At 35.7% G+C, this 16,892-nt stretch overlaps 1 protein-coding gene across 2 annotated transcripts in view; it reads right to left on the reverse strand.

The window, feature by feature from the left end:
- Positions 1–310: 310 nt before the first annotated feature.
- The window catches only part of CUNH21orf91 (chromosome unknown C21orf91 homolog), a 37,257-nt gene continuing 20,675 nt past the window's right edge, over positions 311–16,892 (reverse strand). Inside the window, exons 3-5 of one of the 2 annotated variants that reach the window (XM_040980664.1) lie at positions 8,548–9,084; positions 7,558–7,620; positions 311–4,853 (exon numbers count right to left, since the gene is read on the reverse strand). In XM_040980664.1, coding sequence (XP_040836598.1) covers positions 4,687–4,853; positions 7,558–7,620; positions 8,548–9,084 — 767 coding nt within the window. In that variant the 3' untranslated portion in view covers positions 311–4,686. The remainder of the gene's footprint in view (positions 4,854–7,557; positions 7,621–8,547; positions 9,085–16,892) is intronic. The other variant, XM_040980665.1, reaches the window with a different exon arrangement.

The following is a 16,892-nucleotide window of genomic DNA, read 5'->3' on the forward strand; positions in this document are numbered from 1 at the left end:
TATATGTTTCAAACTAGAATATAATGATATTCTCAGGCTGTCTAACCACTGTAACAAATAGGTGCCTTTACTCTAATGAATCCCATACACATCCAATGAGTCACCCAGTGTTTCTGGAGTTTGGGGACATGGTGAATATTAAGAATCATAGATAAGACAGGATTTTCACAAAAATTAATTCTAAGTATGGATTCCTAAGCTAGTAAAACAAAATCTTTCATTATACAGGTGAACCATGTAAAAGAACTGATATCTAAAAAAAAAATCCACTGAAACTAGTACATATCAAAATATTTGTTTTATTTTTGTAAAATTAAAAATAGTAAACAAGCATATATAGTTATGCTTCCAAAGCAGAGATACAAATATATAAATTATTGCAATTTTCAAGAAAAACAGCCAAATAATGTCTAAACAAACTTAAAAAATATTTTTTTTTTTTACCATGGCAGTTTTACTTTGTTTTTCCAAATGTCTTAGCACAATGTGAAATAATTTTGTGATATCAAAGAGAAAATAAGTTAAATAAGCACAGCATATACTGCTCAGATTTAAAGTAAGATTCACATAGAAACAAGACAAAAGTTGGAATGGCATTTGTAACAGAAATCACCACTGAATACATTATTACTTGCCTCTTTTGGAGATAACAGGAAGGGGAAAAACCATGAATGCAGACATGAAGTAAGAAACAACCACTCCCTGCGCTGTAGGTACAGCTGAGGGAAATAACCAGCTTCTGGCGGAGGGGCACTAGTCATCTCCCTGACTTTTTTCCTGTTTCATCTTGTTGAGATTAAAGTTGTGAATCAATTTTGAATGACTAGATTGTGTTAATAATGTGGGCTCTTAAAAAAAAATACTGCTGGAAGTCTCTACTGCTAGCTAGGTGTTAAACACCTGATAAGGTATGGGGCGGTGAGCACATGGTTCATATCAAGGTAATCACAGGCTGAAGTTGCTTACTAGATTAGCCTGCACTGAAAAGTTAGCGTAACAACAGCAACAGTGAAAGGCTGAAAATAGTGAGCTCCAAGAAGAACTCTGAGATTGCAGACATAACATTTAAACCTTCCTGCTAGCTTTGCTTTTACCAGACACCTTGTTATCATGGCAAATAAACTCTTTTCTACCCCATCTACATAAAACTTGGCAAGAAAAATTTGTTGAAGTTGTTATCTTTTACTGGTTTTCATCTCATTCTTCTTCACATACTTAACTGCCATTAACCTAAAGTTGAAAATGCAATCAAATGCTTAAATGAAATTATCTTTGCTTTACATCCATATTAACACAGGTATTTAAAGATTTTTAGCATGTTAAACTTTTGAGGTACTTAAAAATACTCAAATATTTTACTTTACATTATAAGCAATAACATTGTCAGTTAATGGAACTGACATTAAGTCTGAAAAAATAACACGAAAGAACTTTGCAATATATATACTATTTAAGTTTCCATGAACATGTGGTCACTAACCTGAACCACCTAAAAAGCTACATAAATAATTTATTATTCAAAATTCCTACATAAGTATAGAGCATATATATTTTGCATTACATTTTGCAACAGTAACAATGAAAGCAAATTTCTTCCAAAATAAAACCCAAACTGGTAAACAAGACAGAACAGATCCAAAAAGCTATTTAAAAAACTAGCAAAAATTAACTGGCAAATCCCAACAGTGTAAACACCTAGATAAAAAAAATGAACGACAACAAAAAAGTGAAAGCATTTTAAACCATTTTCAGTAGCAAAGGAAATGGAAAAATGAAATCCTAAGAAATGCCAAGGCATATTTAAGATGACAATATATTTTAAATATACTTCTGAATTCACTTTCCAACATAAACTTGACATTTAAAAAAATAATCCTTAAATGTATTATAAAAATGGGCACTTCTTGGTAAAAATAACACATATTTTTGAAAAATGAAGAGTATCTCTCTGTTCCAACATTTTGTACACAAGAAACGAAAGAGAACAAAACCCTATCCTGCTGCCTGAATCATCATTCTTGGCTTCCCAGTGCACACTTTTTTGAGATGAATTTAGATACAACATTAGAATCAAAGGATAAGATGATAACCTCAAGGTAAACATAACTGATTTTTAGTGGAATTATAAGGCTGAGCAGATTTAAACACTAATCTTTCATAATGGTCAAAAACACTTCTGATTCCTTTTTAAACTCCATTTTTCTAATTATGAAATATATTGAGTAAAAATTTTCTTAGTTGTATAAACTCTGAAAATATTAGAAATGTTTGAATCATACACGAGATTCTCTTCTAAATTGCCTCAGAAAGTACTAACAGCTGTATGGAAAAACAGCCAAGTATAGAAAGAAGTATTTGTGATATATCATGTTCCTCAAAGTTGGAACTCAACTCTATACCTGATCCTTATTTTGCATAAAGAATAATTGCATATTCAATTAAGAAAATTAACATAGGAATATGTTTATGAAATATTTGGATAAAGTGCTGTGCAAAACACTTGAAGAAATTTTTCTTTTTTCCTAGAAATTCATCTGAATAAGTACTAGTGTGAGTACCAGCACCACACATAGTTTTCAGGAGCACCTTTCCTTTGAAAAGCATAAGTAGAAATACTTATATGGAACAAATCAGTCACTAGTTAAGACCTAAGTACATGCACAATCCCACTCATTTCTTCCAAACTCATTAGAAAAGCTATATATTTGCCAGAAAACTCTTTGAAAGATAAGCAAACACTGTCTTTGGATAACACTGTTGTAATTTAGGCCTATACCATATGGCTCATATTCTGGAAATGTGTTACTACTGATATCAAATGCAAGAGATCTCAAACTTTTATGTCTGTCTCTAAGTCATCTAAACAGAAGATCCAAGGTATTTAAGCATACTGGCTGGTAACATTCTTCATGACTCACGTCAGAAAGAGTCAAGTCAAATATGAAAATATAATCCTAACAAGTAAGTATTGAGATACTTACTAGTACACTCTGGAAATATCTTTATTCAACTTGTTTATTTGAAAATTTCCATATTGTACACATCTCATTTAAAGCTTAACAAAACTGAGACATTTAATCCAATTCTACTCCTCAGATTTTAAATTCATTTTGGGTGACTGAAAGAATTTGGAGAAGTGAAAAGCATCTTTTCAAAGTTCTTTCCAAAAGGCTTGACAGTTAAGTCATAATCCCAGGAAAAACAAAATAAAATCAGTAGGATATCAGTTAATATTCTCAGCTCAACATAATGTATCTTGGTCTTACAACAAACAGCCTCTGACTAGATGGGAAGCATTTCTTAGTCAAATACTATTTGTGTTCAATCCAAATCCGACCGCAGCCAGTGTAGGTTGCCAAACTGAAGACAGAAGTCATTCTGTCTTTATGTGTGAAGCTGCCAGGTTTAATGGCCTTTCTGTGGATTATTTTAGGCCAAGGATCTACCTCCTACCTACGTTCCAAGCACCAGCTGAAAACAGAATTTAGAGCACATTTGAATTTTTACATTGGTTATACTTATATCAAAATATAACTAGCTGCTTATGATGATCTGTTAAGAACTCTTTGCAAACATCATAGGCATCATATTTTTTCAATGTGGGCTTTTAAAGCAATCTCCTTTGGATCCTGAAATTTAGAAAACTACCTTAAAATCTTAAAATGTTTTCTTTGAATAATAATTTCAACAGTGCTGATAACAAAATCTAAGACAGTTTTGGATTCTTGAATCTTCACCTGAAATGGTACAGAGATTTTAATGTTTCTCAAAATGGGACAATTCTGCAGCACTTTCAACATGAAGACAGGTACTAAATAAGATTTGGAAGTGGGACTTGGTTACTGTCCAAAGTCTAAAAGGTCAAAGTCAGTAGAAGGAAAGTGACAAAAAGCACAAATTTCCACTTCTACAGAGATAAATGGACACACATGAACTAGATGTGCATTTTCTTCCGCACTAACTCAGAACTGCTTTTCTTAGGAAACAACAGTGTAGTTTAATCTTCATGATAACTGCTTTAAAAAACATTAATTTTGCTTTCACAAATTATTAGAAGCTGAAGTAATTCAACTAGACAGGATTCTACTCCAAAATGCATTTTTCTTTGGAAAGCAAGAAAACAGTTGTAAAAACATTATATTAAGGAGAATAAAATGAGTGATCTAAAATAAGAGCAAACATATTCACACATGTGTATGAATATGCAGCTATTCAAATACATATTTATAAAGAGGATACCTAAATAGCATTTTATATATAAATTTTTTATATTAAAATATTGCTCATAATAAATAAGAGGTGATATTATGAAATCCATTTCCTTCTTAAAAATGATCTTTAGTAGTTCAGAATTAGTTTACTGTTTTGGCAGGTGAATTACATTAAAATATGGGTAGTAAAATCACACTAACAGTGTATTTAAGTAGTCACATGTGGTAACAGATGGGAAAGGATATTTAGCAATTTTAGGAAAGATTCTCAAAATGAAGTTAAATGATTAACCCTAAAAGACTAGACATAATGGTGATCTGCTTTATTGGAAAATGATGTTAAGTAATGCCTGTGTTTTGCAAATGTAATGACCACAAGAAAAAAATGGGCCCTACTTTCTTCAAACTTTTCAAAGCTTGCATGCCTGGCAGACCAACGCTGGTGGAGAAAAGGAAGTCAGGTGTGCTGCTGTCCTCAGTTGTTTATCGGTAGGTGTGACTTCATTCCTGCTCGTCCCACCTGCAGACATGGTAATTTGGAACAGTTCTTGAGAAGCTGTTCAATGGCAACGTGGCGGACGTGGAGCTCTGAGGCCAACGAGTCTTTTTCTTGCACTTGATGTGTTAGTTCTTCAAAAACTTCTGTACAGATTTAAAAGTAGTTTCATTTTTAGTGCATAGAAAGGTAATATTAATGTTTATATATTTCCAGTACTTACTGAGCCTGTTTTCACAATGAAGCTGCGCCAGGCAGACACTGTGCTCTCTAAAGCCTAGCAGCTTGATCGTCCTACTGGCAGTGGTATACTGCATCCTTCTGCAGCAAGTGAAACTTAAAAAAGTTCCTAAGCCATGACTATACAGATGCATAGTACATACTGTGGTTATTACTGCAGCTAAGTCATTTCTCAACTAAAATCTATAATTAGGACTCAGTGCAATGGCACAATTGACTAATACTCCTCTTGCAAGCGCCACAATCCCACATGGGTGTCAGCTTGTGTCCCACTGCTCCACTTCCCATCCAGCTCCCTGCCTGTGGCCTGTGAAAGCAGCAGAGGATGGTCCAAAGCCTTAGGACGCAGAACCCATGTGGGAGACATGGAAGAGGCACCTGGCTCCTGGCTTTGAATTGGCTCAGCTTTGGCCATTGTGGCCACTTTTGGGGAGTGAACCATAGCTTGGAAGATCTTTTTCTTTGCTTCTCTTCTCTGTAAATCTGCCTTTCCAATCAAAATAAAATAGATCTTTAAAAGGAAAAAAAAAGCAATAACTAGATTCGATCAATTTTTTTGTATGACTTATGGCTAGGAAGTATCCATCAGTATTCAGGTCTACAAACTTAACAGGCCTTTAGGTTAGATTATCTGGATTTTTGGATTCTTACTTTTGCTTGTTAGCATCTCAGGCAATTAGTTCTTATCATGTGAGAAACTGTATGGTCAAGAAACACTACTAGCTTTGTAGCTAAAAGGTAGGGATTAGAATTCTTAATCTTCTCCTGACTGAATGCATGATCTCTGTAAGAAGGTAACACTGCTGAAGTGCAATTTCCTCATATAAGTGGGAATAAACTGTAAAGAAAAGGAATCTGGAGAATTTAAACACTGTTAATGTCAGCATCATATTTGATGATGTAAACAGATTAACTTATTTTGGGGATAATAACAAGGTTGTGATTGTTTTATCAATTAATTATCCATTAGAGAAAACTTTGAAGGTTTTTGGGTAGAATAACATGTTTTCAGGGATTGTTTCAAAAATAATCCATGATGGCTGTGGGCAGGATAAGAAGAATGAGTAGAAGGCAAGAAAAATCGGCTCTGTTGGGTTAAGGTATCACTGGGCTCTCTGTATCCCATATCAGAATGCTGGTTTGAGTTCTAGCCACTTCTCTTTCAATCCAGATTTCTGCTAATGCACACTTGGGCGAGGGCAATAGATGATGGCTCAGGTGCTTCTGTCTCTGCTGCCCACACAGGAGACCTGGATGAAAGTATACGCTCCTGGCCTCCGTTTGGCCCATTGCTGCTGTTACAGGTGTTTGGGGAATGAACCAGAACACAGGAGACAGACTTCTCTCTGTTGTTTCTGCCAACAATAATATGGAAGAACAATCTCTCTCCATTGTTTTGTCGTTCAAGAGGAAAATGAATCAACACTAAAAACAAGCCAACAAAACAAAACAAAAACCCAGGGCATTAAAGAAATTAGCTATGTTTTCAATAACCATTAAAACTGGCAAAGAAGGGTCAAGGGTCCATGAATTAGTTGGATTACCTTACTATGTGTTTGAGCTAAATTCATAATTTTTTTTTTTTTAGAAGTCAAACAGGGCTAATACGATCTGCTTTAAAGAACTCTTAAGAAACATACCAGTACATTCCTGGTGCAAAAGCATACAATCAATGAAATGTTAGTAAGAGATAGACATTAATCTAGTTTAAAAAAAATTTTTTTACTTATTTCAAAATCAGAGTCACTGACAGAGAGAGAGAATCTTCCATAAACTGATTCACTCCCCAAAGAGCTAGGCTGATGAAACTAACAGGAGCATCTTCTGGGTCTTTCATGTGGGTGCAGATATGGAGAGCAGAGCCGTGCCTCAAAGATGGCGCTTGTTGATCATTGCTTCGTGGCACAAAGGTGGTAAACAGGTTTCGGGAAGTTACTGAGGATTGGGTTGAGCATGCAGGGAAGCTACATTATCTAAGTCACGATTGGTGTGCTTGCCACATGCTGTGAGGAGCTGTGTATGGATTGGTTTGTGTAATGCAAAAAAAGCAGTGGGTAAAAAATAGTTAAAAAGGAGATTCCCCCGGCAAGCTCCAAGGCTATGTTGTAACTGCTTTCACTGCGATAAATTTTACAACTGTTGTAACTGCTTTCGCTTTACCGCTAGCTTGAAGTCTGCCGCAATAAACTTTTCAAAGAGTCTATACCGTGTCGGAGTCTTGCTTGCGGGACAAGGGACCCTGACATGGAGGGACAGCTTCCACTGCTTCTCTGGGAGCATTAACAGAGAGCTGGTTCAGAAGTGGAGCAGCTAAAACAAGGAACCTGTGTAGGATGCCAGAATTGCAGCCAGTGGCTTAACCCTTTACGTCACAATGCTGCTCCAATCATGGTCAGTTTTAACTCAGGAAAGAAAAATAGACTTACTCTGCAGTTTACAAAGAAGTTTTTTTTTTGTCCCCTTTTTCTTGCTCTGGAAATTCTAGCAAACTACAAATATCCCAATTTGAAACTGAAATGGCACTGATGCTTTAAGGATATGCTGTCATAGAGGTTTTGGGTATCAAAATGTTTCTATGTAAGAAAACATTGAGATTGATTTTTTTTTTACCTTGGATTTGCTGTTGGAGCTTTACAGTCAGTTGTTCCACTTCATCAAGGGTCATCAAATTCACTGAAACACACAAGTGTACACACTTAACACAACAACCTGGGGAAATAAGCTGGCTACATCACTAACACAAAGTCCTATTAAAACCCTTTTTGACTTATTAGGAGACAACATTCAGAAGTACCCTAGGATTAACCAAATAAAGTTTTCTTTTCCAAAGTTGTTTTTAAATCTGGATCACAACCCACAGTTGGAAATGGGGCTTTCCAACTTTACTGGTGTACCACCACTTTCCACTTGAAACAAAATTTTATCCAAAAATTATACGGTAGCGGGTCTGCTGGTTTCTGATTATCTCCTATTCTGTCCTGCTTTAGAGAAGTTCAAGTCACTACATGAAACAGATTTTGATTAAGTATTACATAATACATGGCCTACAGTCTGAGAAGTACATGACCTGCAGTCTATGAAAAACATGAAAAATCAACCTTTCTTTCTAAAACTATCTCAGTTTCATAAGTTTTTGTACAAACTGTCACAGACAGAATAAGTCTTTGTCTTCAGTATGCAAATTACCCTTAGCCTATAGGAAACCAAAGATTTTTGCTTTTGAAATGTAACTTGAGTCAACTGGTCTTCCAGGAATATGCAAATTTGCAATATGACAGTATATATTAGCCATTCAATAATTGAGGCTGCAATTCTAAACTGGAAACTTCAATTCACAGCTTGCTGATTCTAGTCAGCAATAATTTATGATGGCCAAACAAGAGGAGTGCAGAACTTCAACGCTTAGGACATATTCCAAGAGAATGGATGGAGGATTTTAAGGCATCTCATGTTTGCCAAGGTGAACTTATCTTTTAGTTACTATGATTCCTAGATCTCTATCAAAATTCTTGACACATCACACACATAATGAAATAGCAATAACAACAAATCCCAATACTGAAACCACTCAATGTTTCCCTTTCCTCTCATTTTACTTACATTCCTCTCTGCTGTAATGTAGATGCTGAGACTGGACACTGGCCTCTGGACTGGAGATGGTTTCTTCTTTCTTCTGTGCCTGGTTGTGACCATGAGGCCACAATACATTGTTATGGCAGATAGCAGCACCTGCACCTTGTAACACAGCCAGCCCAAAGGCTGAATGGTCCCTCTGATCCAAAATCCGCTGAGTACAGTTTGAGATGCCACCTGTACTTCCATTTATCCATTTTGCAGAATACTTTGGTACTTGGGAGTCAAACTGTGGGAGGAACTTTTTATCTGGCTTATGTCTGAAATTGAACAGATGATGTTGGGGGGTTTTAGAACACTCTGAATCTGAACCCAGATCCTTATTCTGTGCATACTGAACAATCCGGTTTATCTTCTTACTGAAAATAGTTTTAACTTCTTCATAAGTACTTTTTGAAAGCTTAGATCGAGGACAATCCTGGTTTGCAATTAAATGGTATTTTTCAAAGCAGTCTTTATGGCCCCTTAATGATTTGGTGTGTAAAAGATTAGATTTTGGTACTCCTAAGGGTAAAAGAAAAAAGAAACAAAAGATGAAAAAATATTAGGCTTTCATATGTCACTTTCAGAATTTATTAATCAGTAATATTAATGGAAAATATTAAAGAATATTGGCATAAAAACACGATGAATTGATTTGTTTAAATTTAGCTACTCACTGAACAATACTAAATTCTTGTGGATAAGAAAACCTTTCTAAAAACTTAGTGATTCAATTTTAACCTTAATTCATAGGCATATTGTTATATACAATTTACAAAAACACTACCAAGTCCAGCAATTTATCTTTATAGACTTCTGGCCTTTATTTAAAAAGTGCTTTCTCCACTAATGCTCCTAAAGTGCATACTTACAAAAATTTCCAAAAAAATTTCAGTAACTCATGTTCTTGAATGTTATGTTTTTACTTGGAAAATATAACAACCAGAAAATTATACATTTGTAAAAGTCTTGAGAAATCAGAGGACAATTTAGATAAATTTTACAAAAAGGAAAGTTATTAGTTTTCACATTTCTACTTTGAATTTTTTTTAAAGATTTATTTATTGGAAAGTCAGATATACAGAGAGGAGAGACAGAGAGGAAGATCTTCCATCCGATGACTCACTCCCCAAGTGAGTGCAACGGCCAATGCTATGCTGATCCGAAGCCAGGATCCAGGAACTCCTTCCGGGTATCCCACATGGGTGCAGAGTCTAAAGGCTTTGGGCCGTCCCTGACTGCTTTCCCAGGCCACAAGCAGGGAGCTGGATGGGAAGTAGAGCTGCTGGGCCACGCCGCCGGGCCCATAAATATATTTCTACTTTACAAACACTAAAATTTGATCAACATAGTTGTTTTTTCGTAATAAATTTATTACCTATTATTTTTCAAACAGAAACAAATACAATCTGCCAAACAGCTAAGCTAATACATCAACTCCAAAGTACTTTGAAAATGTACCAAATTAGACTTTGTATCTCCCAACTCCTAAAAGAGTTTATGTGATCATAACCATTTTTTAAAATGTAGAATACATTTTCAAATATATAACACATTTCAAAACATAAAATACATTCACATTTTCATAAATTTAAGTCATTTTATTAAAACTGAACACTAAGCAATGCTTTCATACCAAAGGTGATTCGGGAATTTCTAGCTGAAATGGAATGTCTGCCATAACAAATCAGTCTAAATCTATGGTTTTGAAAAAGGAGTGAGCAGGAAGCCACATAAAAAAAAATCATCCTTGTTATTTACCCTTTGACTTAAAATTTTAAAGTAACTCAAAATTGGGTAAAAGCAAGACAACAAAATACATCCACCTTAACGCAATTAGTAAAGCTGCTTGAAATTTTGTTCTGAAGAGATAAAACCATCAGCCTTTGGTGAGACTTGCTAAGACTGCTGATTCTCGATTAGTTTCCTCACAAGTTTCCAAGCACATCTCCCGAATACTAGAAGTATCATGAGCATATGTGAAGCGCAGGTGAACAGCTGCTCTTACAAGGTAATCTCAAGATTTGAGGTTTTTCACGGAGAATAAAAATTGTTCAAAAAAATTTAAAGCAATTTCTTACACATTTACCAGTTTTCTACCTGTACCTCATGAATGTGAAAAAAGGCACCATGTGCAAGAAGAGTTCTGAACATACACAAAGTACAGCACTTTCCTGGGAATTACTTGCATGCTTCTCAAACTCGACCTGACTATGGAAACTTCCTTCATCCTCACCACTCAGACCCCAAAGCTGATCATCTTATGGACTCTAGCAATACCAGTTGCCCAAAGAAGAAACCTTGGTGCTTTCTTGAGAGCTTCTACTCCCCCTGTAATTCCAGATGTTTTGCAGTTCATTTTGACAGATGCTTCTGCATACACTCTGGCACCTACAACATCTTAAATCTTTCTGCTTCAAACCATTATCACTTCCACCACACACATAGGTAATCATCAACCATGCCTGTCAACCTGCCTCACGGCTCTAAGGATGCTTTCCAATCAACACAGCTGGATTCGACAGATTCCATACAGATTCCACAACTGCCTCTCGTCTGGTCTTTTACCTTCTACTAGACATTCTGTTAAAAATGCAGATCTCTTATTCACAACCATTCTTGGTGCTTCAGTGCCTGATACTCAGGAAAAAGTTGTTAAATGAATAAAGGAAAACTAAGATCACATCTACAAAGTCAAAGTCAAATCTTAGTACCAACTGTCAGCCAAGGTCTGCTAGGCTGCCGTTCTGACCATCTTAGCAAGGGACCAGAATGTGCAGTTATGCCAGAATGCTCAAAGAATAATTAAAGGTGACTATACTATCTTTCAAGAAAAATAATCAACTTCTACTCAACTATACAATTTTGAAGTAGAAACATACACATTGTAAATATAAAAGGAGGCTTTTATTTCAAGTATAAGCTCACGTATCCTGATCTATAATGTTTTCACCTAAATCTTACACTAAAATTTTAAGACTTGATGTCATTTTAATTAAATTTCAAAGTATTTGTTCCATAAACATACTTTAAAATATCTCATGTGGTAGACAAAACAAAAAAAGCTGAATACACTATTTCACTTGAAAAACTTTTACTTTGACACATTTAAGGAATATGGAGTGTTTTCTGATACAAGCATACAATGCTGAATGATCAAACGAATGTAATAAGTATATCTACCATCTCAAATTTTATCATTTCTTTGAGAAAATTCAAAAGTCCCATCTTTACACTTTGAAACAGACATTATAAACTGTAGTCACTCCAGAGTAATAGAGAATACCAGAACTTAATACTCCAATAATTTACTTTTAGTCCAGAAAAGACATAGTCTATTTGCACCAGCAACATATGTATGTTTATTTTATAAACTGTGAAGGGATTTTCTTGCCACCTCATCCTCTCAATTTAAAATGGAAGAAAACAACCAATGCTTTATCAATAAGCTGACTTCCATTTTAACTGCATTTACAAATGCAAACACCTGGTCCTGGAGACGTGGTCTAGCGGCTAAAGTCCTCGCCTTGAATGCACCCGGGATGTCATATCTAGGCATCGGTTCTAATCCCGGCAGCTCCACTTCCCATCCAGCTCCCTGCTTGTGGCCTGGGAAAGCAGTCAGGGACGGCCCAAAGCCTTGGGACCCTGCACCCATGTGGGATACCCGGAAGAAGTTCCTGGATCCTGGCTTCGGATCAGCATAGCATTGGCTGTTGCACTCACTTGGGGAGTGAATCATCAGATGGAAGATCTTCCTCTTTGTCTCTCCTCCTCTCTGTATATCTGATTTTCCAATAAATAAATAAATCTTAAGAACAAAAACAAAAACAAATGCAAACATCTCCAAACTCTACTTTGTTTTTGAAGCAGCTTTTGAAATGCGATGAACCTAAATGCAAGTAAATTAGTGACACTTTTGAAGGGTAGAGTAATAACGAATTTCTAAACCAGTCTAAAAAATTTCCCTACAATTTTCTTGCTAATAAAATTTTAAAAGCCAATGCAACTGAAATTGCAAATGTTTAATGTACTTCTTTAAAATAAGCCTCAAAGTTGTCTACGTACTTCTCTCATGAAGTCATTATTAATAAAGAAATAATACATTAATTGGGAATCATATTGACTAATTTTTAAAGTAATAACCCCTCTTCTAGATAAGGGCTATTTACAAATTTATACTTTTTATTTTTTTAATCAACAGTGACTATTAAGAAATTAGCTGTTCCTACCCAATAATTTTTTATTGTTTTCCTACTTTTATTCTTGATTTCAATATATGTTATATTGTATAATTATATAATAACATATTATATAATATATACAAATTTTATATAATATACACAATTTTATATGTTTTGGAAACCCTCCCACTAATCCATCTGGCTAAAATGCCACTTCTATTTTTAAGCTCCCTCTTTAAGATCAATTTGCTTTATGAAAATGTGGTTAAAGCTACTCAAATGGAGATGTTTATGTCTAGCTACAGCAAAACCCTTTTAAAATAACGAAGTATTTCCAAGATCACATATATAATTTGCCTCACATGATGTCATCACTTTTTTCTGCTAATAATCCAAAATGGCATTTAAAATCCACAGCAATCTACCACACCTCCCATTAGCGTTGCTTTTATTTCTAGCCCCTTGAAGAAGACTATGAGTTGGTGGTAATGAGCAATCTTCTTCCTGATGATTTACCAGCTGGTCCCGTCAAACACCAACATCTCTCAGTTACTACACAGAGACTGCACAGCTATACTTCACACATTCTTGAATCATATCATCTGATTGCCTTATGCATGCTCAGTACTTGTCAATTAGACTTTATTTTGAAATTGCTTACATATTCTACCTTCCAATGAAAAGAAAGGCTCTTCCTAGAAGATGACAGTCATGTGATGTTTCATAGGCTAAACAAATACACTGCAGTGGTTGTAGGTAAGTCAAGTCACAGCACACCTATATCACATCAGTTTAAGCCTTGAAAGCACTAAGAGTGTGGACTTCAACTTTTATCTCAGACTGGAATTACATAACTGACAGCATGGGTTTTTCAAGTGCTATATTCGTGTATTCTTTCTTAATGTTTAAATAAGGCAAGAAAATTTTGCTATGATTTCAGTTTCAGATTTTTAAGTTGTAGTGAAAGAAAAATTTAAGCATACTGCCATCAAAAATGACAGACATTTATGCAGCATTTCATGCAGTATTGCTTTAGAATTTTTATGGAAGTTCACATTTTTCCCAGCTTAAATAATTTTCCAAGACTGAAGGGGCTTTTCCTTTTGTAATAATCTGTGTTGTGCTGTAGTAATTTTATACATTTAAACCAAGTGTTAATTGTTAACGATGCAAGGATAAGCCAAATTTTGTCTTACTAAGAAAGCCTGAAAGAAATAAAATGTTACTTCTTTGTTTTTAGATAATAATCATTTCTGATAACAGATGCAGAGAAAAGGCTCTGTAAGTTTAGGGTACACACACATAGCCCAAAATTCTGCAAGCATGTTGTAGACAAGCTTTACATATATTTTTCAATTTCTTGGTTTCTCTTAAAATCAGATGTAATGGCAGCAAGTGGCACTTTCTGTAGAGCAGCTACCTCTCTGAAAAAAGGGCATTCTTCAATTCAAAGCAGTTGTATCACTTCCTTAATTCCACGTGTTCTCATTAACTCCTGGGCTCGGGTGTCACACCTGCACACATCGATACAGGACTGGATTTCTGGACTCGCTCTCTGTCCCAGGAATACTTCTACCATTTTGACTAGACATTTGATGAGCCAGCAGCAGCCAAGCTATGGTTCTCAAGAAGTAATCGTCACTATTATTTCGATTGTCACTCTCTCCCACTCTGTGAGAGGTTACCCATATTGTCTATCCCGTCATTGTTATTCAACGTGTGGGATCAGACCACAGGTGGGAAGGCAAGAATGGACCGAGGATTTACTTGCTTCCTACAAGATGACAGGATTTTGTCTTTTGGAAATTCTTATCAGTTGTTCTTTGTGCCTTACAAAGTACAGTGATAAAAGTGCTTATTGACCCTTTCCATCACACTTTTCCCTAATCCATACACCACTTCAATCAGGAAACACAGCCACGTTCTAGGTCTCAACATAATGCTTTACGAGAGGTAATTACTTTTCTCTGCTTTGGTAACAGATGGAATCATTGGCAACCTCACTAAACCAAATCACAGATGGGGTTCATCAACTTGCTTTTCTACATTTTAAGAATTGCCGCACTACAGAAAGATACATACCAACAGGTGGTTAAAGACAGATTGTGGTTTTGAGATGTTTGTGCCATTTTAAAGCTTTTTATGTGCTAAGAATTAATGAAAGCAGTTTAATCTAATAAATGAACAATAAGAAGAAATTTCAGTCGTCCACAGAGAGAATGACAAAGGACAAATTTAAGATATAATCCAGATATGCATTTATACATTGATAGGATGTATAAATTATAATGATTTATCAAAAAGAAAACCTCTTGTAGTGATTTCCACTTTTTCATTCTAACAGTTGGACATTGGGGAAAACACACCTACATAACAACTGTTTATTACTGAAAGGGTACGAAAAAATAACAATCCACATTACATTCTATTCCCCAGTTTAGCTACCTGCTTTTTCAAGAACAACACGGAACAGAACTTTCTGTGACAATGGGTATATTCTGGTGAAACATCCAAAATGGTTTTGACCAGCTAAAATGTAGCTAGCATGACCAAAAAATGAAACACCATCACATTGTGGGAACTGCTAATGAACTAGAGAAGAAAGCTTTGTCCACAGGCATCTAAGCAAAGAGTACCTAGAAGGAAAACATGGATGGGAACCATCAACATTTCTTTCAAAACCTTACTGATGGATTAATATGGGATGCCAAGTTCACAAAAGCAGAGATAACACACAGATGTATTTGGTTTTCTAGTACTTAAAGCACACCAAATTTAGATTCTAATTCTTCCTAATTTTTAAAAAATTTGTTTTTATTTATGTGAATGGCAGGGACATACAGTGACCTTCAATTACTACTTCACTTGGCAAACACCCATAACAGCCAGGGTTAGCCTGGCCAGGCCAAAGCCAGAGGATTGGCATCCACTTCCAGTTCAGGTTTCCTTCTAACTGTGTACTCTGAGAAGCAACAGGTGTTAGCTCAAGCACTTGAGTTCCTGCTCCCAGGACCCAGGGTCCTGGTTCAGCCCTGTCCAGCCCTGGATGTAGCAAGCATTTGGAGAGTGAACTGCAAGTTGGGAAATTTGTCACTCTCTTTCTGTGTCTGCCTCTCAAATAAATAAGACACAAAAAAATTTTACAAATCCACATTCATGTGGGATATGGAGCACCGATTTGCAAGGAAAACTGAAAGCTACGAGGCAACGGGAATTTAATCAGACACACATAAAAAATGTCATGGTCATGTGCCATGTTTCAATGTTTCAATCAACTAGACTGTGTATATAAATAACCCCATAAGATTATAATGGAGCTAAAAAGGTCTTACTGTCTAGCACAACACACTCTATGTTTGTGATAACGCTTCAGTAAATAAATCTGTTCTGCCAATTCTATAAACGTATAATATATACAATTCAGCAATTTTGTAAAATACTTAATAATGATAATAAAAAATCATGATACTACATGTATTTACTACACTTTCTACCATTATAGTAGACTCCATTACTTACACGACATTATGTTATGTCAAAGATATCATAACCACACACTGGTTATGATATCTTGATTGCATCAAGAGGCCAACTGAGTGATCCTCCTTAGCATTCAAATTTACGTGAGTACACTCTATGGTAGCAAAACAAAAGCACATCTTGGAGGCTGGTTTTGTGGCACAGAAGGTTAAGCTACCTACCTGTGATGCCAGAATCCAAAATGGATGCTGGTTCATGTCCTAAATGCTTCACTTCTTATCCAGCTCCCTGCCAAAGACCTAGGAAAAGCAGTGGAAAACAGTCCAAGGTTTTGGGTTTCTGTCACCCACACGGTGGACCTGGATAAAGCTCCTGGCTTTCTGGCTTCTACCCGGTCCAATCCTGGCTGCTGTAGCCACCTAAGGAATGAGCCAACAGATGGAAGATCTCCTTCTCTCTGTAACTCAAATAAATAAATAAAAGAACCACCAGATGCTACATGTATCAGAAAGTACCCTTATATTGATTAGTAACACATGACTATATATCTAAGAATGTAATAGAACTGAAAGCTAGTCAAACATTCTTCAATGGGACACTAATTAACAAATTATGGTACAAGGGAATACAAAATTAAAAACTGATGTGTAACTTTCACATACTGAC

Source organism: Ochotona curzoniae, unplaced genomic scaffold, assembly GCF_017591425.1.
Source record: "Ochotona curzoniae isolate NIBS_2020 unplaced genomic scaffold, NIBS_Ocur_1.0 contig_3498, whole genome shotgun sequence".
Taxonomy (NCBI): domain Eukaryota; kingdom Metazoa; phylum Chordata; class Mammalia; order Lagomorpha; family Ochotonidae; genus Ochotona; species Ochotona curzoniae.